Raw genomic sequence first — 27,033 nt, 5'->3', positions numbered from 1 at the left:
CGCACTGGCGCTTCTCGAGCTGGCCGCCATGATGGCGCCTCTCGCCTCACACCAGTGCCTCCCAAGCCAGGCGGCGGCCGCCTCACGCACCGGTGCCTCCCGAGCTGGCCGCCACGATGGCGCGTCTCGCCTCACGCACCGGCGCCTCCCGAGTCGGCGGCGGCGGCCGCCACGATGGAGCCGCCCACCTTACGAGCCACCTCTAGAGCGGGCCGCCACGATGGGTCATCGCCTCACGCACCAGCGCCTCCCGAACCAGTGGCGGCCGCCATGATAGCGCCGCCCGGCCTCACGCACCGGTGCCTCCCGAGCCGGCCGCCACGATGACGCCTCTAGCTTCACGCACCGGCGCCTCCTGAGCGGCGGCGGTTGCCATGATGGCACCGACAATCACGTCGAACCTGTCCACCGATGCTGCAACCACGACGATGTCGTCCCTTGCAATGGCGCCCAGGTTCTGTTCGCAAGAATACCACCGCGAACTTACCTGCCGCCGATGCTGCCTACCAAGCTGCGCTGGGCGCCACAGTATCAGTTTTGTCCTGTCCACATGGTCCCATTGAGGTACGCAGGCGCCTATAGCTATGGTGCCATAGCACGAACAGACCGCTAAGCTTTTGGTTTCGGTTAAGGAGTCCTCCGGCGACGGCAGACAAGGTCGTAAGGAGCCTCGTCCTAGCGTGGCTCGACTGCCCGGAGTTGAAAGCGGTAAGATATGTCGATACTCAGAGGAAAATACGTCGTGTTCCCGGGTTTCATAAAGGTGCTGATCGACGTAGGGCCGTGCCGCTTCGAGGTTCCTATGACTTCTCGAGGCCATGGAGTGATCCAACCGAAGAACAGCTAGCGACAAGGCCCTGTGCGACCGCTCAAAACCGAGGTGAAAGGCATCGAAAAGGCCTGCAGACTTCACATAATTATCTCTGCTTGCCCGCGCTCTCCAGCTTAAGTTCCGTCTTACAAAGACGAACTCGTGCGCCAAGCCCATAATAAACAAAATGGGACAAATAAACCCGCTGCGCCTGAACAAGCTTGAGTTTCCGGTGCTAAGAGAAAGGGGCCAGGAGGACTCCAGCAGTTTCCATCTGTCTGTCTTTGACTTTATCGAAACAGTTTTGTTACGCAAGCGCTAAAATCGATTTTAGACTTGATTTCATTAGTTCGATTTCCTTAAAAGCATGCTACCATACCCCTATACTAGCTCGATATAGGGTGTTTCTTCGGGTAAAGCGAATTAAACTATCACGCTCCTAGACATCACGTGGGACACGCGGCACAACACCCCGATTGAAAGTTTTCTTTTTCGCGACATACAGGCCTGCCTTGCTGCCGAGTTTCTTGCAGAAATGAGACTCAATGCCTCCTGTTCAGTCTCAAACTCGCAAACTTTAGTTCATGGAGGAAGGTGACACCTTCGCAGTCCCCAGCAACACGAAGCTGCCGAAAGCCTCGCGCCACTTTCTTCCTCATCTTATGCAAGCAGTCCGTTACAACCTCCAATATTGGTAGACAATGTACGAGGTAAGGCCCTTACAGTGAAGAGTAACCGTTAACGGGCCACATCTGCAGCGCTGACGACAGAAGTGTAAACATACAACCGCACCACTACAGTATACATAAAACGACGGCGACACTACATCCCCTCCGTTACCACGGCTGTCGCAAAAACTGCTGATGCCAGCAGTTCGTCTACAGGTCGCGCTGGTTCCTTGCTACTTACCAGGTCGGTACAACCCCCGAGGGCGACGGTTTATCAAGAATTCACTGCGCGCCCGAGTGGCAGCTACGCCCAGAAGCCGCCGAGACTATCTGCGCCTGATAGGCGCCTTGTTGGCCAGCCTCCGATTTCGAGAGCCTTCGCACTGTGTCACGGTATTTCTTAACAGACTCTTTGAACTGCTACCACGTCTCTTCTGGCAGCTGCCGGTGATACGACTTGGTATGGATGTCTCCACCTCCCAGCCTAGTCTGCTACCTGTGACGGCGTGATAAGGAGAGCCTTCACGCAGCTGTGGTAAGCTTGCAATTTACTGGCGGTCCTAGTGAACACAGCGTCAGACCGCCCTCCCGCCCGCCCGACCGCCCTCCTGTCAGATAGGACGCTCCAACACCGAGCTGGCGTGACTGGCGCATGCATGCAACATGCCAAGGGCTAACGCTACATAGCGAACGAGACGCAACTCTCTAGGCCGCCTGTACGCCCACAATGTAGAAATGGTCTTCATGGTGCATCAAAAATAAGATCGACTGCCAGGTACCTCTAATATCCAGTGAAGTAGCGAGCTATCTCAGACATATATTTCTATTGCCCATGTTAGCTTTCAGAACGAGACTTGTTCATAAGCCTGTAACAAGCGCTGTATGTGAACCACTATCGGACTCCCAAACCACCAGCTTGGGACGCGAGAAATCTACTTGCCCTAATTTGAATAGCCCTACAACGTACCTATATAGAAGAGCTGCCGCATTTTTACTGTTAGCATCAGGCCGCAGGGTCAATGACCTTACTCTACTATACTGTAGCCCGGGCAATTACATAGATAACGTTCACGCTATTATTTTGTGTCCGAAATTCGGCTCTAAACCAGATAACGTGTCTTACCGATTGGACTCTTAGAAGCTCCGGAATAAAGTATAGACCCAGTAAGTAGGTAGTCTGGGTACGTCAACTTGTGAGAATTACACAAAATGTTAGGGGACACTGCGCTTTCAGCCACAGTCTCATCCAAGCCGGCCTCGCTTAAGATTGCTTTCGATCCACGTTGTACTTAATCACTAAATTGGCTGGAAATCTATCCAATTAGCGATATTTTGGCTTAAATTAATTGGGAACATGACTCTTCTTTAGACGATTCTATCGCCGAGATTCTGCGGATTGGATGCGATTTCGAATGAGAAATCTCTCAAACCAGTTTAACGTCAGATTCGAACCTGGGATTACAATTTAAATTCACAATTTCCTGTAATGCATCATTATAACGAGTCACTGTGATTTCATGGGTTGCAATAAGGCGTATATATTTATTCTTTCTCTGAGTTCTATGACAGTAGTGTAGCCCTAACGCTTGCACGCCCGCTGACTCGCCACCAGGAGATAATAAACAGGTCTCAATGAACATCTCTGACGTAGAGTACGGAACACATAATATAAAAATTTTACCTTCCAATAAAATTGATATTATGTTTCCTTCTACGTCAGAGATGTGAGTAATGCCTTCCTGGCAGGCTACTAGGCTACTTTTATGCCGACGGTACTTCTCCTCAACAACGACATGGTGGCGGCGAGTCGCGGGAAGCGAGCAACGGATTGCAGTGAGGGGAAGCGGAACAACGTCACGGCGTGGGGCGGAGCGACTACATAGACGCTAGCGGCATCTATCGGTCACCGATCGCGTTACTCTCTCAATGAACATCTCTGACGTAGAAGGAAACATAATATCAATTTTATTGGAAGGTAAAATTTTTATATTATTTTTTATCTCTTTTTATCAACAGTTTTGTATATTAAACTATATATTTTCTTAAACATAATAAGTGTAGCTTTACGACTATATTTTTTGTTTTCAGATTCCTGCTACACTTTAAAAAAAAAACGTTTTTAGTCTTTTCTACTTTATGCTTGTTTTTGTTAGAAAGTGCATTGTTTTTGTTCCAAAACTAGATTCCTCATCCTTAATTATATTACATGCCCTAATAGGTATAGTTTTAGAGAAATGTTGCTCCAAGTGAAGCGCGGCAGTGTCGAACTTCCCCCCCACTAAATGAGAGGTGGCTCTCGACGGCTCCCGGTCTGTATCTGCTCAAGACCAGCTAAGACTCAACTGTGCCAAGTTTCAGCGCATAGTCTCAAAGTGCAAGGTCCCCATAAAACGGTGTGCAGTAACAAACCAGCTACATCATCCAAAGTAGCCAAATACATCGTACCACCTTTGTTACCATATAAATAATGATGAGCCCTGCGGGCGCAGCACGGTTCCATTTTTATCGACTAACACTATGCGCGTCCCTTTCGCACTTACATACTTGTTAGAACGGGACAGGCATGGTGACAAGCGATAAAAACGCGACCGTGCTACGCCGCCTGATATTGAATAATTTCACGGTTTAGACTCACTTGTTTTTAGTCACTCGCACGACATGTTTTGGAGAGCCTAGGTCTTCTTTCTCAAGCACGATACACTATTATTCAATGTTAGCATGTCTCACAACAGTTTAAATTCGATGAGTCCGATATATTTGGCCATTTTGGCCGTCACTATATATTTGATGCTGAATCTATTAGTCCCTTCAGTACTCACGGCCGTCCTCGTCGTGTGTCACCCCCAGTAGCAGCCTCAACAGCTGAACAGCTCGTGGGCCCTCGTCGAGCAACGCGGACGCGTAGCCGCCGAGCTTCAGCAGGAGTCCGAGCGCGACCAGCGCGTGCGCCGGCACGCCGCTGCAACCGCTCTCTTCTACGCTGTTGTTGACCGAGCTCACCCCCAGCTCTACGACCTCCTGGGGATAATGGGAATTGTGAAATACTCGGGCTGAATTTGTAGAAGTGGTCACCTATTACAATTACTTAATGGTGAGGGACAGTTGCCTTCCCAAACGCGACTTGCGACGGCGGCAGCGACAACTATACGATGGGAACGAAAGGTCCGATCGCTATGTCTCGCTTCAATCTATGGTTATTGCTGCCACCGTCGCCAGCCTCTCAATGTCGTGGCCGAGCCGAAAGACAGCTTTAGCATTGTCGAAGTTTCTTAGACAAATAGAAATAATTTTTGATGATTTTGTCATTTTACGAGTATGTACAGGTAAACTCGAGTTTTTAGTGTTCCGTAAAAAACTTTGTTCACGGAACACTTCGGTCTTGCAAATCAGTTATTTTGCTTACTTTATTACTGGACTAATTTTATATTCAACATTAATTAGAATAGCCAAATACTCATAAAACGTGTTTTCTTTTATAAAATTGAACTACCATTCGATTTTAAAATTCAGGAAGACATGGCAAGGAGAAGAGGTCAGGCCTATAGACACGTAGCACTCACCTCGTAGGGGTCGTCGACCTTGACCCAGTCTAGGTCGTGGTGGTGCTTGGGCGGCGGCGGCGGCTGGGGCGCGGCGGGCGGGCGCGGCAGGCGCGCGGCCACGAGCGCCAGGCCGCCGCACAGCCCGAACTCGCGCAGCGCCATGCCCGCCCCAGACCCGGCGGGCACTCCTCCGCCGTCCCAAGTCGGCCCCGGGTTGCCCTCTGTACGATATCAAAACACGTAAGTCGCTAAAAAATATCTAATATCGCATCAAATATACTGTCCCGAAACATTTTCACGATAGTTGATTAGAAAAGAAAAGAAAAAATATTTCCGTTATCTTCACTTATAGTTCGTTTTTTTTAGCATTAAAAAGAACTTGAAAGAAGGTAAGCGATCTTGACATGTCTTTTAATTGAAAAACGCTTTTTAAAAATTAGTAACTATTACTTATGAAAGTAGAATAATATAAATGATCGTATTAGATTCATAATTGTTACATATTTGCCATAACTTATTTTTTAAATGTATTTTTCAATTAAAAGACACATCAAGATTGTTTACCTTATTTCTAATGCAAAAAAAAACGAACTATAGTCATCATTCACATTACTAAAAATTACAAAAATAATTTCACCAGAATGTCCCGTTACACAGTAAACAACCCACTAAAAATTTTCAGACTCGCCATATTGGCATTCCACCTTGCTACACAAGTTGGTAATTGACAATTACCGCCGGTGTTGAGGTGAAGGGTGAGCGTGAGGTGCGGACCGGACACGTGCGGCGCGGCGGCCGACAGCTGCGCCAGCGTCGTGTGCGGAGGGATCCAACCCTCTATGCCCTGACACTGTACCCGGATTGTCGTCTCGATTAGGTCTGTAACATAAATGATGCGTTAGTAAAATGTTCAACACCTCGTAAAGATGCAGATATTTCTTTGATAGGCAGCTACGCTATGACTTAAATCAACTATCTATCACTCAAGATCTAACGAATACGCCGTGAATGCTTTTTTTGGTTTTCTCCAAGAGGCACATTTACGACGGAATCGCCAGATTGTCCGCCGCTTGTTCTTTTAACTGAGTTCCTAGGCGTCAACGACAGTCAGGATGGCCGTGTCGGAGTCACCTTACCACTACACTCACCGTCGGTCACCGACAGCATGGTGGCGTCGACCGTCTTGTTGCTCTGTCGCTTCTTGCTGTTCTGCTGCTTGAGCGAGGTATTCTTCACGTCCTTGACGCGCTTGTCCTTGGAGGCGCTGGCGGCGGCTAGGCTGAGCTCCCACGCGTCGGCCACGGTCATGATGGCCGTGTCGGAGGCGCTGCGGAGCACCGAGCCGGAGCCCGAGGATGACGGGTTGCTCACACAGACTTTAGCGGTGTCGTCCATAAGAGGTACTGCAGGGAAACAACAATTTTGTTTACCGATTTGATTTAGGTAAGTTAAAAAATGTTTGATATCCGATAATTGTGGGATGATTTCGCTTTCTCGGACTGCTTTGCAAAAAGTGTAATTGGGTCAATGACACGGGCGTTTTAAACGCCTAATTTCTTGAGTCATATTTTTGATGAAATGCCTATATATTTTGATGATTTTCTTGTTTAAAAAATTGAAGAACGGGACTTAATCGCGTATTTAAGTTTAAGATTTACGTCGGTGACGTTTCGAGGACGGCGTTGTCCCCGTGGTCTCGGTGGTGGTTGTTCAATTTTAAAAATGTTTAATAATCGTGAAAGTTTAAATCAATGATATTTCTTGTTGTTTGGTAATTATGCGGGATCTTTATCAGATTACTATTAAATTGTTGAAATACTTGGACTTGGTGGACAAAAACGCTTTGATATTAGTGCCGTTATGTTCTATTAGTACCAGCATTTTTTCTCACTAGGAGAAGAAAAACATACTGCATCACGGTACACTGTTCTGGATTTACTACAAGTTTGAATGACAGGTGATGTATAGAACGGCAGCGGCAGAGGATATACTCACTTGGCGGGCGGTGGTCGACGAGCAGCGAGCGCACGGTGGTGTGCAGCGGCAGCGCGAGCAGCGCGTGGCAGTGCGCGGCGGGGTGGCGCGGCGCCGGCGGCGCGCACACGCCGCCCGAGCCCAGCCCCGCCCAGCGCAGCGCCACCGACGCACGGGACGACGACAGCAGCAGGCGCAGGATTAGCGCGCGAGTGAACCCGCTGATACCTTCTGGACCTGTACACAAAACCCACACATTTTTGTGTAAAAAATAGGTCGGCAGACGGAGTGAGGATAAATGAGTACAAGTAAACCCGGCGCGGTACGTCATCCGCATTTCCCGTCAAGTCCCGCGCTGACGTGAAAACACGAACTAAATGGCGTACCAGCGACTCGCGCTTACATCAGCGTAAACATCAGCTTACGCAAGTAATCTTCACAATATTTGCAAATACATAACTCGCGCTACTTCTTGTGCACCGTGTGAAAGCGACATTACACGTACGCGAACTGTAGCTACCAATCGTGACCCGAATTTGTAAACAAAGTTCACTGAAAAATATCAATAACTGGTGGACAACAGTAGAAAACCTTGCGTGCATACCTGTACAGTGCAACGCCTCCAGGATGGAATGAAGCGTCGATGCAAATAATTTTTGGTTCGCCGCGTGACACACAGTCAGTTCAGCGAACAGGCGAATAGTATTCTCTTCCAACGCCGCGTATTCGGCACCTTCTTGCCAAGTTCTGCACAAAAAATAAAGTTTGGTGCTCGATCAGAAATAGAATACCTGAGCATAAGATTATTGGAATTCAACCACATCGCCAATAAAATCTCGCACACATTCACCACTTTTCAACTTTTGTAACAAAATTTAACCTTTTGAACGCCAAACGGCGCAGCCATTTGCCGTGCCACTGACGCCACGGGGGTAAAATTTAGTTTTGTGAATAAATAATGCGAACCTAAAAGTGGGGTGTTTTTCAGTAGATTTTCACCAAAAAACGATCGACGTCAAAAGCTTTCTTTGGCGTCGTTGTCACGGTTTTGCGTTGACGTCAATTGCCGTCTGTGGCGTTCAAATGGTTAAAAAGTTTGTTACACAGCTAAGCGGACTTTTTAACTGGATAATTCATTCAAACGGGTAAACTTGTATATTGATGCGGGAGCGGTAAAGAAGGTCAAAGTCGCAAACAACGCTTAGTAGGTATAAATAAAATTGTTGGTTACATACCCTTCTTGCGGCCTAGGGTAACACAGCAGCATGAGCAGCGGCTTCCAGAACACAGCGCCGGGTCCGCCGAGCCAGTCTTTCAAGCGTCGCTCAGCACACAATAGTTGCGTCCACTCCACTAGCTGGCATATGCTCTTCATTGATGGGAGCTCTGTAATAATATTGTTAATTTAGATTACGTACCGTTTGTTTAAGTCTGGATTATGCATCCGGCCCTACGGAATGGAATATATTTTATGTATTTCTGATATAGGCAAGGCAGTAAATAGTATAACGTCCTAAGCCTGGGCATACAAATGAAAAAGCCACAATTTGCCACTGAAATTTGAACCTAAAGTGTGGGAAATAGATTTGATTTTGCGTTGTTTCAAAATTTAACCAAACAAAGCGAAAGCGACTCTGTTCCAATTGAATGTCGTTTAAATTTCATGTGTGGTGTAGGACCTTGGGCCTTAGGTGGTACAAGTTATTGTGGCGTCTATAATTAGAAATCACTCTTTTCGACAACTGGTAGTGATTATTTTTATCTGAAATCGTCAAACTACGAGTTTTTTATTATTAGCAATTAATGTTAGTATTCTTTTCGAATTAGAAAGTGACCTTCTCTCGGCGGGCTCTGCACAGAGTCGTCGGGTTGCTGTATCCTCTGCAGGCGCCCCTCGGCGGCGGCGGCGAGCGCGCGCACGGCGCGGGCGGGCAGCGCGGAGCCGAGCAGCAGCGTGGTGGCGGCGGGCGACATGGCGCAGGCGGCCGCCGTGCGCAGCTGCCAGCCCTGCAGCCGCCACGCCGTCGCCGGCGCCGCGCCGCCGTGGACTTTCGTGTCGTCCGTTAGGCCCTCCATGCTACACAAATATATTAGGTCATAAATAAACGTACGTTTTACGGGATTAAGTCCCGTGTTAGTTATAAATACTATAGGACATTTTTATTGACTGAGCCCCACAGTAAGCTCAAGAAGGCTTGTGTCGTGGGTACTCAGACAACGATATATGTAATATACAAATACTTAAATAGTAAATACATAGAAAACAACCATGAATCAGGAACAAATATCTGTGCTCATCGCACAAATGAATGCCCTTACCGGGATTCGAACCCAGGACCATCGGCTTCACAGACAGGCTACCCACTAGGCCAGACCGGTCGTCAGTTATAAAAGTACAAATATACTACTTTAACATTTTATCTAAATCTTTGAATCGACACTTCGTAAACCGAGGTAATATGAATATGACCAATCTCGTGTCACCGCGCACAAATCAAATTATAGAACAAAAGACATCATCGAACCGTTACCCGCGAGTTTCGGCGGAGCTTAGATTATAACGTATTAACGTAATGATTAAATTTTGATTTGTATCACTCACCTTTCGTCGTTGTCAACGGGGATATCCATCTGTTCCAGTAACATTCTGAACAGTTCTGGTCGAATATAGCACATTGAACACAACACTGAAACAATAGAACGACTCATCAAATCAGGGAATACAATTTCATTTAAATTCACATTGTATTAAAAAAAATATAGTCAAAATATTATTAGTGTAAACATAACAAGGTTTTCTAAATAATACTATACTCAATATTATTTAACCAAAGGTGATATTGGCTCTTACCGGAGTCTAAAGACTTCTTTATGAGGCTATTTTCAGGCACATCTTTCACCCAGGTGTAAATAAGCTCAAACAGGTCGTCTGTGATCAGTTCTTCTAAATTGTCCATGATTCTTTCTTCTTTTAGCGTCCATAACACCTAAAATAAATATTGTTATTAATAAATTTGTAACAATAAATAAATAAATATAAATAAAATAACTGTTATCGCAAGGTGCACTGTCCGATTTGGAGTGCCTGAGTGGACTAGAGTACGACGTCCATGTTAAGCTAATGTAAACGTATGCGAAAGACCTCAGTACACACACAGTAGCTGTGTGGAAGCTTGACGCCACGCTAGACGTTCGTCACTGAGACCATACTCTTAGTGGTTAGCGTTATGTGTCTATGTGTAGTGCGTGTACGTACGCTGGCGAGCGTGTGCACGGTGGCGGCGGGCGGCAGCCGGCGCTCGCGCAGCCACAGCTCGGCGGCGGCGCCCAGCCAGCGCACGTAGGCCTGCACCGAGCCGTCCCAGCACCAGCGGCACAGCTGCCGCGCCAGCGAGCAGATCGCGTTCATGCTGTTGTTGGTGCGCCCGCCCGACGGTGGTTGGAACGCTAAGTAAACATTATACATTAGATTTACACGAAGGTTTAAGACTTTGTAGTTTTATAAATAACTACAAATAAAAATGAACGCAAAACTATAAAAAAATTAGAAAGGTATTGGAAACACCTCTGAAAATTGCATAATATGTCTCAATAAAAAAAAATCACCAAAAACATTTTGTTCCGCGGGGAAAGTCCCACCCTCCTGGAAAATTTATACACGGGGCCAGACCGGAGTCAGATTTTTTTACGTGTATGGGTGGTTGCCGTTCCTCAACCCACCAACAGAGCGGCAGCTGACGTCCACGAGGGTTCATTACATATCACCCTTAACCACTTTACGAGATATTTGCGCATGGCCCTCGGTCTATCATTTGGGTTATATAATAGTTACCTTGTGCGTGCGCCTGCTCGTCCATGTTGAGCAGCGCGGCGAGCAGCGGCGCGCGCAGCTGCGGGCAGGCCTTGGCGGCCGCGAGCAGCGCGTGGTGCGCGTGCGCGGCCGCGCCGCCGCCGCCCGCCAGCGCGGCCGACAGCGCCGCCACGCAGCCCGAGCCCGTCACGCACGACCAGCGCGGCGCGGCTAGTCGTGCGCGGGTGCACGTGGCTACTACTTGCGCCCAGTTGTTGCTGAAAACAAAAACATCCATTGATCTCTCTGCGACGACTTTAAAACTAATGAATCACACGTTGCTTAAATAGTTGGGGATTATGGCATGGTCTGTATAACTTCATTGCACAGACGAGACATCCTCCAGACTGAGCATAGTAGCGCTAACCCTCTGCCACAAATATACGGTAGTTTTACTCCATTTTCGAGTCAAAGTGTCTTTGTGTGACGTCCGTATCTTCGAACGAACCAATTACGGCACGGGACCTCGCTCACCTCGTCCCCCGCACCCCAGTATTTTTGGCAGCATCGGTTTCATGAAATAATTGCTCTAAACTCTAGAGGATTCCTAATCTTTGCTTCATTGGTACGGACTTACACTGTGGGCCGCGTAACCATGCGTCGGATGAAGGCATCTAACATAAACGTTATCGTCACAATAAAGTTACGACTTACGTATGTGGGAGTGAGTGCGGCGAAGCGGGTGCAGCGAACGCGGGCTGCGCGAGTAGTCGCAACTGCAACAGCCCCATGTTAGAGCTATCCCTCGGCTTGTAAAGTCGCACTTGCACAGTGGTGCACACGATCGGCCGCGCCACTACGAGGCGGATGAAAGTCATGCCGGCGGTGTTCTGGGGAGGCCCGAGCGGGGCTAGCGTGCCGCCGCAACCGGCTTCAACTGCCACGGCACCTGGGCATGCTGCAAGAGGAAAAATCGTTAACAACCAAAATACGACTTAAATCATTTTGTGACTTATGAGACCTTAAAATAAGACACAAAAAAATGAGCTTTCTGAGCTAGTAGTGACTAAAGCAATTCCTACAGTACTGTATTTACGACTCGAACGAGGCTTAACTCACAACACCAAGTACAAACCGTAAGTATGAAGACTCAGTATCCAGACTGCAACTCATGTAGTTGCGCAGTATACAGCAGCTGACGTGTGAGTCATCGGCGCATAAGAAGTGTTACCATCAGGCCAGTGCGCTCGCGATTCCGTAAATATAGCCGGTCAAACAAGTTTTTCAGTAGAAGGCACGAAATTCAAATTTTCTAAGAGACGACAACGCATCGCGCCTACATTTTTTTTTAATTTGCCGCTCTTTTCTACTGTCAGAAATTGCTTAACAGAGTATAAATCATAGTCCGTCAAAACCGTCGAGAAAGTCAGTATACTTACTAGCGAGGCTGGTGAGGTGCGGATGGAGCTGCAGCTCATGCAGCTGCGCAGCGTACGGGAGCTGCAGCGTGAGCGCGAGCGACGAGTCGTCGGCGCTGAAGAAGTGGTAGGACCACGCCGCGGCGCGCACGCGCCGGGCGGCGCACGAGCCGCCCGCGTGCGCGGCGCCGCCGCCGCTCAGCAGCACGTCGGCGGCTTGAGCCGTGGGGTTGCCGCAGGACACCGTACCTGAGACAAAAAAAAACAATTAATAGGCGAACACAGAACGAGCCGCTCTTCGAAGAATTTGCCAGTTCGGTCTGTAAAGACATAAGTCGCTCGAATATGTCAGTGTTAAAGTGCCAGATAACGAAATGTTGATTTTCGGTATGCCCTAAGGTTTCTGTTTCTTCAGCTCTAAAGACGATTCCAAACATCAAGGAATGGGGTTGGCAACTGTCAAAGGTTTGCCTAGATGGCGCCATCATAGCTTGCCCCTTTTTCTATGAGATTTGGCTTAAAGAGCTGGCATCCAGGGTATTAAAAAAACAAAAATTTGACACAATTCTAGGGATTGACGGGGCAAGCTATGATGGCGCCATCTGCTAAAAACTTCCACCGGCCAACCCCATTGCAATTTACAGGCGCATACTCTATATTGGCTTATTATTTGAACGTCGACTTATAGGCGAAAAGAGTATAGAGTAAGAAGAGTAAGAGAGTAGAGTAGACCCGAAAAAAATGGCTTACATTTATAGTGTAAATAACATTATTTGCGGTATTTGACGTCTGTCACTCACAACAGCAATACTACGTAAAATGTTTTGCACATCGAAATCACAAAGGAAAACAACTGCACTGCGAACGTTTACGTTCTACGTCTTTTTTTTTTTAATTTTAGGGTTGGCCGGACACCACCGTTATGAATCGGTAGTCGTCTAAGTAAATCGATATGAATTTTTCATTTTTCTTTTAATAAAAATAAGGAAAAGGTGGATAATTAACTGTAAATATGGATATATTTATCGTCACTTAACAGACAACAAATTTGACACAGAAATAACATAAATAAACTTTAAAATAGATCCCCAGTTAGTTTCAATTTTGACAATGGGTGCGACCTACTCGGTCGGTGTATTAAATACACCGACCGACCGGTAGCTTGCGGGAACACCATATAATTCTAGCTTTATTTAAATCTCAAATAAAAATTCATTATACGTCACAATTCGATACCTCAGTCTACGTGCCATCCAATCGTAATCGCTTGCTGTGACAATCGATTTGCGTTAGTTACATCTCTATATACGTCAGTCATAATGTGTCAAATACCGCAAATATTGTTATTTACAGTATAACAATGTTTACATCTTTGCTCCTAAATAAAGAACAGATTTTAAACAAAAGCAGTTAAATCTTCCTTATACCAAGATCTTGTAATTCACATGTTTTACTTACATAACGGAGCGATATTGATAAGCCCATTAGTCGTCTCCAACACCGGCAGCTGATTCTTCTTATTCCCATTGTTCGACGACGTCGACATATTGATAAGTTGCGGAGGCAATTTCAAGTAGTTCATAAGAGACGACACGAGCCCCTGGTTAGCGCTAGGGCCCGCTTGGTGGCATTGGGTCAGCTTTTCTACGGCCAGCTCTAAGCCACCGGCCTCTATGAAGGCGTTTAGGGCTTCTGGTTTGTCGAGTAGCCGGATTATTAGCTGCTGCATTGCTTGGGATAGGTGGACTACTTCTTCTTTTTCTGTGAAAAAGTTTTAACATTTAGTTTCTAAAAGAAATAGTAGTTGAAATCTTCATAATATTTTAGCAGTGTATTATATAAATAAAATGAACCTAGCCTTGTTTTTTGATTTATTTTATTGAAGCAATAGTTTCTTTACTTACATATAGTAATTACTGAGCTGGATAAATATGTCTAAACTCGACATGGGAGTCATTTTCTAGGTTTCCGGGGTTCTTTTTATAAATAGTGAAGATTTCGAATTCTAGGATTATTTTTATAAACCCTTATCAGTTATCAGGGTTTCCGAAAGTGCGCGAGATAAGTTATACACTCACTAAGGAAGTCCATCAAGCTGGGCAGCATGGCGGCGGGGTTGGAGGCGACGCTGGCCATGTGCGCCACCAGCCAGAACACCTCCTCCTTCAGCGACGCGTATTCGCCGGAAGGCTCCGAGTTCATACCTGCCAACACACACACACACACACAGTTACTTTCGCTCTCTTCTCGTCAACGTCTAGATAACATTTGTATGCTAAAATTATGCTCATCATCATCATAGTCGCCCACTGCTGAGCATAGGCCTCTCTTCGTGTACGCCCCTTATCCCGATCCTGGGCTAATCTCATCCAAAAGTGTCCTGCGATTTTCCGAATGTCATTCACCCAACGAGCTAACGGACGCTAGGCGCTTCTTTCAACCGAAAGCGGCCACCAATCCGTCAACATTTTGGTCCACCTGCCATCTCTCTGCCTAGCAACATGTCCCATGTGTAAACATGTAAAATTATTGCAATGGTTAGGAAGAAATTTACCTGAATTGAGCACTGTCGTATTCATGCCGTCACAGATGGATAACGTCCTGTAGAACCTCTGCATGATTGCATGGTTTTGCAGCACTGTGAACAACGCGTCAATTAATATAAAGGGAACGTTAGAAATTAAATATTGAACAGTTATGGCTGAAATGCTCTGAAACATTTTTATGTGATTAAACAAATTGAACAAAATTTATCTTTTCAGTACGTTCGAATATCTTGCAGAGGATTTATCCAAAAAGGGTTTCTCAGGAGTATTTTTTTTATTCTATGTGAAAAGACTCTACTATGTCATTGTTCGTGTTCTGGTACACTTTTTGTAGTAGTATACTTTATCAAAATACCTGTATCAGCGACGCAGGGCGCCCTTGGAGCCTGCTGCTTCCTCTCGTCCTCAAGATTGGTAGTATCTTGTGCTTGCTGCTTGCTTTCGTCAGTTTGCGACTGAGTGGAGCTCTCGCCGCCGCTAGAGGTGCCACTACCTCCAGCTACGCCTGGGCTCGAGGCCGACTGTAAAACGATAGGTATTAGATGTATGGAACTCTGAGTCAAAAGGTTAAGTAAGGCAGACGATACACAAACTGGGAACTGCACAGGAACACCGTTTTAAAAGCTTGAATTGTCAAGTCAAATTTGGATTCTAATTTAAGCCTCAAGGTGGGAGACCCTTCCACGCTAAAGAATGTGCAGGCGCATACAGCAGCCTTCGGCAGTAGTGTAGTAACCGGCTTCTAAACCTCCGTCCGTTTCTTGTATCCAACCCAATGGTGTGCTGTCCAGGAATCCAGCCTTTTCGTTGCTAATAATCTAACGTGGGTTAGTGACGTACCGTATTGGCTTGTCCGGCGGCGGGTTGCGCGGGTGCGTGCAGCAGCTTGCGGCAGTAGTGCAGGAGCTGCGCCAGCACGGCGCGGCGCAGGGGAGCGCGGCGGGCGGCCCCGGCGCCGCCGCCGCCGAGCACGTCGGCGAGCAGGCCGGACAGACGGGCTTCGGAGCCGGCCTCACCGCGACCTCCGCCCGTCTCTCGCACCCAGCCCAGTGAGTGGTGAGCTGCATATGATACACATATATTAATTAGTCAACAAAAAGTTACTAAATGTATGGGTTGAATATTTAGCGCTTTTTCGACGCCATAGTCGTTTCAGCGGTAAGTCATATTTTTATGTAGCAATTAGCTATAATAGTAGCGGGTAAGACCACGCGTGAAAATTATGTAGTGTACCTTTGAATGCGAAATATTCAGATTGTGGTAGAAACTTTCAATGCGTTTTGATTTTATTCGATACTATTATAGCTGACTGTACCAGAGTCTAGACTCTAGTTTATCGAAAAGTGTAGCGACTTTTGCCATTGCTGTAATAATCGTGGAAATAGGATGACGTTTGACTGAAATATATAGAAATAATTATTACTTTAGTGCAAGTGTCACTTACCGACAGCGTCGAACAGTTTGACCGCATGCGCCGCATGCCTGGGGCTAAGCACTTGTAGCATCGGGTGAGCCACCCTCAGGAGCGTAGCTTGCAGGTCGTAGGCTTGCGTGGGCGGCGCGTCCTTGCGCCACACGGCCGCGACCGTGCGCAGCGCGGCCAGCGCGCCGGCGGCGCCGCGCGGGCACACCACGCGCGACAGCACGGCGTGCAGCGCCGCCGCCGCGCCCGAGCCCGCGCCGATGTGCGCTCCGCCCTGCACACGTACCACGAGTTAACGATGCGCTACAATACGGCACTTACGGCAAATAGGCTACTCTCTAAACTCAATATTATATTACTTTGAAGTTAAACAACCATTTCTAATCGTGAAAAACTCAAAACCATGTCATTTGTTTTTGTATATTTCCTTAATTTTTATTTCATGACCGCTGTGAAACATATGATACAATCCTAATGCCGTTATTCGGTACGTTACTGCAAGTAAGGGTCCCTTGTCAATCTAATTATACACACATTTTTCTTCCATGCTAAAATACATACAAAATATAGACCATTTAAATTTCTCTCCTTATGCACACCTCGGACAGTTCGGACACTGGCGATCAAATGTATGAAACAAACGCGTTCCTACGAACACAGTCTAAGCTCGTGTAGGTGAACGCGTACCATGCTTGTGTGAGTGAGATAAGACGTGCTAGGGTTTCCGCCATTTTGTTGTCAAGTTCGATGACCTCAATGACTCAAAACGCATTGCGCGAATTAGGAAGAAATAAGAATCATATTATGTTGTAAGGTGGGTATCTAAGCTCGATTTATACAATAGTTTCCTATGTATTTTGAATCAGTATAAACGAAGTAACAAAATTTTTGTAAGGAAATTCAGGGCACCAAAATATTACGTAAGTTGAAAACATGGTTTTTTATTCATATAGATATTGTGTTGTTTTCAGTGTGTTCTGATAGGTTTTGTAAATATTTGTTTAATATTTGAATATTTTACGTGGCCTCCGCTCTGCGCACCGCGTCGTCGCGTCCTTGCCAGCCGGTAACTGTGAGGTAACATGGTCTAATAAAACATGGTCTTCCATTCCCAGAGTGACACGGGCCTACGTCACAATAACATTGCCACTTTATTTCAACATAACATGTTACATGGGTACATTATACCTATGGTTAATAAGTTAAAATATTTCTTTATAATTTTATAATTTTCATTTATATGTATTTTAGCTTAAATTTTACAATAACACGTCATTTTTAATTACTCGTTAGCAATATCTTCCGATTCACGAAAGAAATTTCAGACTTTCGGGTAATTCTGTTTATACTACTGGCAACACAGGATAGCGCTGTGCACATTTGACAATTTGGATCTAGATAACTTCATGCCCTGACCGTCAACGTCATCCTTGTCGAACGCGTGTTAATTGTTATTTCCTTCTCGCTCAGTGTCAGCAGTCGCAGTGTTTTCCAAACTTTTCACGTCGTAAGCTTGGTAATTAATGTGTAACTGTGAATTAGTTTTTTAAACGTTTGTCTTGTATAGATAAATAAAGTTTAATTTAATACATTAGATTTGTTTTATTTTACTATGTTTCTACATGAATAACTTAAAATTAATGCCGTTAAAATAATTTTCACCGTTGGTTAAAATTCTCCCACATTTCAAAGTTTGAGAACCTGTAAACAGCATGATGACGTAGGCGCGTGTCAGTTAGGTCATACGCGAATCTCGGAATGGAGTACCAGGCGGAGTATATTATTATACCATGAGGTAACCGAGAGCGGGTGGGCGGCACTTTCAACGGGAGGCAGGGAGTGTCCATACTGTACGTTAGTACTATTTATTATACTGTGCCTTATGTCTAAACTACTCTTTAGACTCCCATTAATCTTCCAAATCCTAGCACAAACAACATAATTTGAATAAAAAGTATAGAAATCATCTTATATGTATGTACTCACGAGATAAGGCTCAGCGGTAGCCACAGCGCCATCCGTGGTCACATTGGTGGTGATGAACTTTACTATGGCGGGAACGAAATGCTCACATTCGTGGATTACGCGCCCCATCGTCTGATTGCTGCCTTCAGTCTAAAAAAGATATTGAAGAAATATAATATGTCAGATCTCCAGTATTAACAAAAGCAATAAGCAGAATACATTATTGTGATCGCTTCTAATGAAGAAGAAACATTTTTCTATCAAATTAAACAAACGTTTAGTAGTATGAGTGGATTTTAACCTCATGTCTATGATAAGGATCCTTCTGAATTTTTTTCGGAGAACGATTTTTTTTCTGCTCTGTACAGCAAAACCAAGGTTTGAACCTACGATTTCTGAATACCGCACATATATAAAAGGTTAAACAAATGTGAGTTTACTCACTTGTAACGGCAGGGATGCGATCCACGCTAAGGCCTGCATTGACAGCACCCAACATCTCAAAGAAATGTTTTCCAATCTGAAAAACAAAACGTGTAATATTATCTTGAATACACAGTAATATATCCAAAGGTTTAGAAAGTTAAAATAACCTATATGGCGCGGTCGGTAGGATCTGCTTTATAATTTGAACACATTTATAAAACACTATTGATTGACGCGCTGTAACGGCTTTGATCTTTGTTTGACTCTGTCCGTATTCGTACCGTGTATACGTCATTATTTTGTAAGGGAAGATAAACGGCTGCATGTCGCTCCGCTGTCCACTGGCGGCCGCGACCGCGACCTTACGACATGTGGACGGTGGCACAGCAGAATACCTACACGCTACGCTGCACACTAATATAATACACGTATACTGGTGGCACAGAATAAATAATAGTACTACCGTACAGAAAGGAAACTTCCTACAAAACCGAAGTTTGAGTTCAGGGTCAAATCATGCTGTCCCTTTCTAATATATGGCACTAGCCCTTTCGGCTATTTGGGGTTGTCAAAATTCAAGCCAATTCAATGCAAGCAAGAATGTGGTCGTGTACGCAAAGGGACGTCAAGTTGTGTCAACCCTAATAATTGCACGGAGCAATGATGTGCCGAACGGAGCCGAGTTTGCCCGAAAGGAGGAGTTTCGCACCCCTGCTGGTGGTGGTGGTATAGTACAGGGTACCTACTGCGTGAGCGATAGCAGCAGCGCGTTGACGGTGTCGGAGGCGAGGCGGATGCGCGGCGTGTCGGCCGGCACGCACAGCGTGTTGAGCGACCACGCGCCGCCGCTGCCCCACACGGAGCCGTTCAGCGTCAACCACAGGGAGACCACGTTTTCTAGGAATGTGCAGTCCATCTGGAAAATAGCAAAATGATATAGAAAGGAGTACATTAGTCTTTGTCATCGGGATTTATTAGACGAAAGTGTAGTGTTGTGGTTGCGTAGCAGTTTAATTAATGTCCGTCGTCTGACAGTCTTAGTACATATAATGTGCAGGGTCTTCATATACAGTAAATTAGTAACAGATCTTTATGACTTCTTCTCATGTTGGCTGTACACACTCGCCGAGACTCGGCAAAACCCGACTTTAAGGGCGTGATGAGAGGGAGGCAGTATGAACACACTCTGTTTTCCAAGTCGACGAGTGTGTACATCCGGCATTGGGTTCAGGTGATAAATTACAATGAAGTTTAATGAACGTGAGTCACCGAGGGCGCGAGGTCTTGGCCCGTGTCGCTTCCACTCATAGAGGTTATTATCATCATCAGGCCTTTAACATCTTGACAGATGATTTATGCAACGTCTGTAAGCGAGGAACAACGTCTCTCGTGGCTTTATAAGCCAATGCGGGACCGGCATTTGCGACCGCATTTGTGGCAGCCGAAGCAGGGAGCCATGTCGGTACTATCAGGTGGATTGTGCCTCTTTGCGCGTTTTCGGGCAAGAGATAACGCACCTGGTAATGGAACTCGAGCGCGAGATGCCGGAAGACGTCGTAGAGCGTGTGGTGCAGCGGCGGGTGCGGGCGGGCGGGCGGCGGCGGCGGCGGGTCGGGCGGGGCGGCGCGGCGCGGCGGCGCGCGCACGGCGGCCGCCAGCGCGGCGCCGCCCGCCAGCAGCACGAGCCGCGCCCGAGCCTCGCCCATGGCGCCGCAGCCCGACCCGCCGCCGCACCCGCTCTCCAGCCGCGCGTCCATGCAGCACGAGATGTTGCTGCCGAACAAACGTTAATGCTACAGTACGAGGGGACGGAGATGACGGTCCGAATTGGACGGCGGGGCGACGAACGACCGTTCATAAACATACTTCGTTTTTTTTAGCATTACAAAAAGACTACGCGATCTTGACGTGTCTTTTAATTGAAAAACGCTTTTTTTAATCAGTAACTGGGTGGATTTCATCACAAAAAATTTCACCATACAAAAAATTTATTTTTTTAAATGTTTAATTTAACACGATTCTAGCTGGGTAAAGTAATAGGGGGCTGTATATTGAGGATATTTATGGTATTTATACAATCATTTGTGGCTTATATTTGAAGTTATCGCTTTCGGAAAATAAAAACGCAAGATGGTGATGACAACCGTGGTATGGTAATGACTCTTTTATAGACGGTAATGACACTGCATGTACGGTAATGACGATTTGGGAACTAATTTATATATGTATTAAAAACGTATTAAAAAAACAAAAACTTTTTTTAATTGTAAGGCTTTAGAACTTTAATAAACATTACAAATAATATGTTTTTAACATAAGACTAGCTACATAAATTATTTTTAGAAAATTATAAAACATACATTTTATTCATATAAATAAATATATAACAAGTATTTTTATTGTATAATTTTAAATAATTTATAATCCGAAATAGGCAATTTATGTATTCATTTATTTTTTTGGGTTTTTTCAATGTTAAATCATATAAACAATATTGTACTCTTATTATCAGTTTAAACCCGCATCTTCTTTTATCTACTGCATAACTTGGTATTTATATCATATTATAAAATTCCTGGCTAACCAATAAGCTTAATTGTTATGATATATTACTTTTTTTTTTGATACTTTGATTCATTGCATAAGTTTGTATTTTTGTTGTTTTATAAATTAACTTTAAAAATAGCTATAATGATTTAAATCCATATATATGTTGTTTAATAGCTAAACATTAATATATAATCAGTGTTTTATAAGTTGCAAGACCCCTACTTGTAATGCATGTCATAAGTTACAAAATGTAAGGTATTGGGTCCGGTGACTATTAATTAATATAATATCATCAAAAAACATAAGGCCATCACGATAGTGATAATACGATACGATACGATAATGATAGCCAGTACCGTAGCCTATGGTCGCTTAAAACTTAATATATGTTGCTTGTTTAAATACTTTGTTTTAACACGACTAACATGCAATAACAGACTCTAAGTTGCACGATTTACATTATTAGATTATAAAAAAAAAAACATTTGTATGTTCTAAGTTCTAAGTGATATAAATTTTGCCTACTACAGTCAAAATGTTATTTAAAAACTAACCATCCTCTAGTGTGAAAGAGATAGTTATATCTTCTTTTACATTTATTCTACATTTATAAGGTAGACATTATATAGTGTTAGAAGACATAGAGAACGTTTTTCAAACATACAGCTTAATTTCATAATGAATTATAGCAAAATAACTAGAAATGTTTCTGAGAACCGTCATCACCATACACATGAAATCATCACCGGTCGTCATTTTTTCCCGGTGATGATGGGTATGGTGTTGACGATTTGAGAGTTCTCTTGTTTTTATTTCTAGAATACGAATAATAGTAGTTAATGTCTATGCTACACAATAAACTTCATGTAGTTTGCCATTCATTTCGATAATTATTTCTAATATATCATTTGTAACTTTTTTAAACCAAAGCATAACGGTGATGATGCTCTATTGTGACAAACTACATTTTACAAATTTGTTCGTAATATTTCTCACGATTCAATGATGTGACTTTATAGTGAAATCATTTTTGGCATTCTATATTAAAAAGTGAAAAATAGGGCAAGGACCTTTAGCGATATTTCGTTGTTCATACACGGAGATAGCTCACATTGACATTACCATGACGGTGTTGACGAATATTCGTGACAAAATTTTAAATATTTTTAAATGTACTTTCTCGGTGAAGGAATTATTGCATATTTTTTCATGTGTTAAACACACAGACCAACCCCTATAGACCGAGCTTATAGGACGACTCGCGGCCACCGCCCGTATGGTGTATAGGTCAAATATAAGATTGTTCGCGCGCCGCTCCGATCAGTTGCGCCCAAGGTTACGACCTGTTAGCAGTGTGCACGAGTCTAAGAAAATAAATCGTAAACTATTGAATTCATTGGGAAATCATGGGATATTGCAGCGTAAAATGGTGTGGCAAGTCATCTAAGACATCTACTTACGAAACAGATGGAATAACATCCCACAGGAAAGTCAAATTCATTATTTCATTGAATAATGTTTCTTGTCCGCGGGGTTCATTTTATACTGGTCGTTAGCAGAGGCGAAGAATGTCCGTCCCTTTTCGTCAACTTGAAAATGCAATGCGCTATCCCTTTCCCTTTCGACTAGTGATGTGACGATGCTGGTTTTTCAGTTGCGGAAACTTCGTGCTTCGTCATACCGTATTGTACCATTTTAGACAATATATAGGTAATATGTTGTGTAAGTTTTTTAGAATCCTCTAGGCTGGCCTGGCGGAGCAGTTAGGCCGCATGTCACGAGATGGACCTGATGATGAACTCCAAAGAAGTGCGATGGATCTCGGTGTTGGTTTGTGATAGACATATGTTGTATGGGTTTTTTAGAATCCTCTAGGTGAGCAGTTAGGTCTCATGTCACGAGATGGACCTGATGATGAACTCCAAAGAAGTGCGAGGGATCTCGGTGTTGGTTTGTGATAGACATATGTTGTATGGGTTTTTTAGAATCCTCTAGGTGAGCAGTTAGATCTCATGTCACGAGATGGGCCTGATGATGAACTTCAAAGAAGTGCGAGGGAACTCGGTGTTGGTATGTCTTAGACATATGTTGTATGGGTTTTTTAGAATCCTCTAGGTGAGCAGTTAGGTCTCATGTCACGAAATGGACCTGATGATGAACTTCAAAGAAGTGCGAGACAACTCGGAGTTGATTTGTAATAGGCATATGTTATTGGTCCATTTGAATATCTTTTCAATACAACCTTCTATGACCTTAACCCTTTACCTACGGGTGTTAACCAGAGTTGCCAGTAAGGCAACACCGCTGCAGTACGGGTGTCAACTATAGTTGATCGAAGTAATGGTCGTGTTCAACATTTTTTTTAAACAAAACGAGACCTTGTGGCTTGGTAATAGCGGTCACATTATGCACTGTGATTAGTATAGATACAAAGAAAAAAATATCATAATATTTCGGTAGATGGCTCTGACATAAACATAATTTTAAAATTACCGCTTTTTTGCTGGCAACTGGAGTTGACACCCGTACTGCAGAGGTGCTAATAATTTAATTCAATATGGCGGACAATAGTGTTGTATTCAAATTTCATCGACTTGTTGTCGATATGAGAGTACGGCGCGGGAGTGTTTGGAGTGTTATTTTTAGTGTTTTTTTACCGTTTTTGGTTAAAACATTGGAATTTAACATGTTATGAAATCATTATTAGGTACTATTGTACCTAATAATAATTTCACCACAATCATAACTTGTTAAATTTCAGTTTTACATTTACTAGGTTATCGATATATCGACAAATGCGTCGATAGACGCACATCACTATTTTCCATAAGTGGCAAATTGTTGTAGTGCAACGTTTTTTGTGATCGATATTTATGCATTATTTTCATAATTATCGTTATTTAAGTGTTTATTTGTGTTAAGTATATTATAAACTAATGTTCTTAAACGTAAACTTGTGAAATCCGCGAGTAGTAACTTAAAAATCTTCAATTTCTTAGTGACTGGTATATTGCTTGATAGCAGAATAAATAGTGAATATTTTTACTCCAAGTGATTATTTATTGATTAAACACATTATACTTATTGTGTGTGCGAAGTTTCAAGTGTGTAGCTGTAATACTTCAAAAGTTACAAGTAAGTGAAATTATGCCTTACCGCTGACTCTCGCCAAAGCATGCCCGTATTGGGCGGTGACGGAGCTATTCAATAGCCCGTAGGTAAAGGGTTAATAAAACGGAGAAAAGAAAATAATTGTATGAGATTTTGGTGACACTTTTTTCTCGTATCGAAAGAGATTGCGATTCTGAGTGGAAATAATATAAAAATTCTAAACTTTAAAATTCATTTTCTGGGTACTTTAAACAGAAATGCTCTAATATGTTAAGTAAACATTTCAGGTACATTGTTAAATTACTTAATGAAATATTAAATTAATCAATATAATTATTAAGTAAGTTTACTCTAAGTATTCTAAATTGGTAACAATTTTACCACAATAAATTTCGCTATCACTGGTAGCAGTACCCACTACCTGTAATGAACATGTCCCATCCCTACGCTTACACGTGTCAGCGCGCCATGTTTGAAACGACCAATCGCAACGCCGTGAGCACCCCTCCCGCACCTCACAGTTTGGTGATTTGCGTCGGGAACAAAATGGCCAATATTAGGTTTCTAGAGGCGGTGTTCTGTGTAAACAACAACATGGAAAAGATATAAGTAAAAGAAAAAACGCAATCGTACGATAGGTATGCTATAATTTTCACTGCAAACAAAAAGGTTCAGATTTTTCCGGTAGACGGTGATGATTTTAGACACATAAAACATTTTATATAAAAAAAACTAATAAGTTATTGGAGATGGTAATTGAAGGAACATGAAGATAATAGTTCTTAAAAACATATAAAAAAGTTGCAACTCGCACAACCTACTAGTTTTTTTTATAAAGACCGAACCATAAGTTTTCGCAGGATTTTGAAATCCACCCAACTATTACTTATGAAAGCAAAATAATGTAAATAATCGTATATGATTCATAATTGTTACATATTTGCCGTGACTTATTTTTCAAAAGTGTTTTCCAATAAAAAGACACATTAAGATTGTTTACCTTTTTAATAATGCTAAAAAAACAAACTATAGAACTCGATCGAATGCATCTCCCACCCGCTGTCGTCCAATCCGCTACCTAATTAAACATGTTACAATTAGTAATTTATTTAGAAGACTGAACTCACCTAGTATTATTGTCCGGAGCTGGCTTACTCCGCGTTTCCTTCCTCATCGCCTCTCTGAACTCCTGCTCCAGCTGATTCTCAGACTCGGAGTCGTCGGACTCCACTACTTGAGGTAGTTGATCCATGTCTATGCTTTTTATTGAATCTGTAAAAAAAATAGAACTCAAAATGCATTCCAATCATAAAAGTTGTTCAGTGTTTTAATCACAAAGTTTGTCTTAGGGTGGTATTCCACCTGTCCTATTTATTTGTCGAATGTGTCTTGCGGCGCACATTTTGTCTAGTTAGATGCACAGACATTGGACCAAGATATTGGACGGATGGGCTGTGTTCCGAATCACGCTCACGACGCTCACAACGCTTACGGTGCTGGCTGCCGGTCCGAATCAGTTAGCGCGCTCAAGGCCGCGTGAGTGTTGTTTTGTTTCGGACCGGTCCCCTGTGTTCCGAATCACGCTCACAACGCTTACAGTGCTGGCTGTCGGTCCCAATCAGTTATCTCTCTGAAATTTGTTTCGCGCCTGTCCTGTCATTGTCAAACGTCACCTTGACGTTTGCGCTCAAGGTGCTTACGCCTGAGAGTGTGAGCACCGTGAGCGCCGTCCATTGACGTCATCAATGACGTCACGATATCTCATGTAAGCGCTGTGAGCGTGAATCGGTCCGATCGTGAGCGTGCTGTGGGCGCTGTGAGCGTGATTCGGAACATAGCCATGGAATACCACCATGATGGATAAAAAACATCCTTTTCAACCTTTTTCATAACGCGTCCTAACTATGCATTGATAATATGTCGATCAAAAGAAAACTTCTTTTATATTAACAAAACTTACTTGGAGAAGACAGAATAGGCGATTTGATGATTTGATTAGGTTTCTTGCCTTCGAATGGTTCAGTTTTGGTCTTCGGCAGACCGAAACTATCCGCCAAAACATCTGGAAATAACATTTCTTTTTATAATTACCATAACATTACGAATGAAATAAATGAAAGGTACAGCATTCCAACTACACTAGGTACAGATGTGTAAGTTGGGGAATGGTTTAATTTTTTTCTAAAAAGATGGAAAAATTCTCGGAAATTTCAGGATAATTTCATAGGAAACAAAGGAATTAACTTTTAATTTTGAAAATGGGAAATATTGATTTAGATACAGAAATATGAGAACTATCCGAAATTTTTCCATGTGGAAATTTCGTAATTTTGGGAACTTTCTGACGGCACATCAGTAGAAACAGGCCACGTTTTGAACAATTCGTCAGATTCATACAGTTAGTCGTTCAACATTCGTTCCATTCGGTTCTCTCTTACAACACATGAACACATACCTGCCACGGTGACGCCGTGGTGGTACTTGCGCGGCGCCTTGCCGCCGGTGGTGACGGTCACGGGGACTCCGTTGCAGATACAGTTAGTCGTTCAACATTCGTTCCATTCGGTTCTCCCTTACAGCACATGAACACATACCTACCTGCCACGGTGACGCTGAGGTGGTACTTGCGCGGCGCCTTGCCGCCGGTGGTGACGGTCACGGGGACTCCGTTGCAGATACAGTTAGTCGTTCAACATTCGTTCCATTCGGTTCTCTCTTACAACACATACCTGCCACGGTGACGCCATGGTGGTACTTGCGCGGCGCCTTGCCGCCGGTGGTGACGGTCACGGGGACTCCGTTGCAGATA

The 27,033-nt window shown here is 44.0% G+C and overlaps 1 protein-coding gene across 1 annotated transcript in view; it reads right to left on the bottom strand.

The window, feature by feature from the left end:
• The window catches only part of LOC134799705 (baculoviral IAP repeat-containing protein 6), a 78,585-nt gene that overhangs the window by 14,641 nt on the left and 36,911 nt on the right, over positions 1-27,033 (bottom strand). Inside the window, exons 23-48 of the mRNA XM_063772141.1 lie at positions 26,185-26,286; positions 25,352-25,496; positions 20,081-20,336; positions 19,310-19,479; positions 18,582-18,657; positions 18,159-18,287; positions 16,194-16,446; positions 15,590-15,810; positions 15,105-15,270; positions 14,758-14,841; positions 14,282-14,407; positions 13,662-13,964; positions 12,225-12,452; positions 11,500-11,743; positions 10,828-11,063; positions 10,252-10,442; positions 9,847-9,982; positions 9,598-9,682; positions 8,831-9,072; positions 8,231-8,381; positions 7,600-7,742; positions 7,017-7,232; positions 6,170-6,424; positions 5,757-5,900; positions 5,040-5,242; positions 4,299-4,497 (exon numbers count right to left, since the gene is read on the bottom strand). Coding sequence (XP_063628211.1) covers positions 4,299-4,497; positions 5,040-5,242; positions 5,757-5,900; positions 6,170-6,424; positions 7,017-7,232; positions 7,600-7,742; positions 8,231-8,381; positions 8,831-9,072; positions 9,598-9,682; positions 9,847-9,982; positions 10,252-10,442; positions 10,828-11,063; positions 11,500-11,743; positions 12,225-12,452; positions 13,662-13,964; positions 14,282-14,407; positions 14,758-14,841; positions 15,105-15,270; positions 15,590-15,810; positions 16,194-16,446; positions 18,159-18,287; positions 18,582-18,657; positions 19,310-19,479; positions 20,081-20,336; positions 25,352-25,496; positions 26,185-26,286 — 4,704 coding nt within the window. The remainder of the gene's footprint in view (positions 1-4,298; positions 4,498-5,039; positions 5,243-5,756; positions 5,901-6,169; positions 6,425-7,016; positions 7,233-7,599; positions 7,743-8,230; positions 8,382-8,830; positions 9,073-9,597; positions 9,683-9,846; positions 9,983-10,251; positions 10,443-10,827; positions 11,064-11,499; positions 11,744-12,224; positions 12,453-13,661; positions 13,965-14,281; positions 14,408-14,757; positions 14,842-15,104; positions 15,271-15,589; positions 15,811-16,193; positions 16,447-18,158; positions 18,288-18,581; positions 18,658-19,309; positions 19,480-20,080; positions 20,337-25,351; positions 25,497-26,184; positions 26,287-27,033) is intronic.

Source organism: Cydia splendana, chromosome 18 (assembly GCF_910591565.1).
Source record: "Cydia splendana chromosome 18, ilCydSple1.2, whole genome shotgun sequence".
Lineage (NCBI taxonomy): Eukaryota > Metazoa > Arthropoda > Insecta > Lepidoptera > Tortricidae > Cydia > Cydia splendana.
Note: the sequence above shows the minus strand (reverse complement) of the source record. Positions and strands in the feature narration are given on the sequence as shown.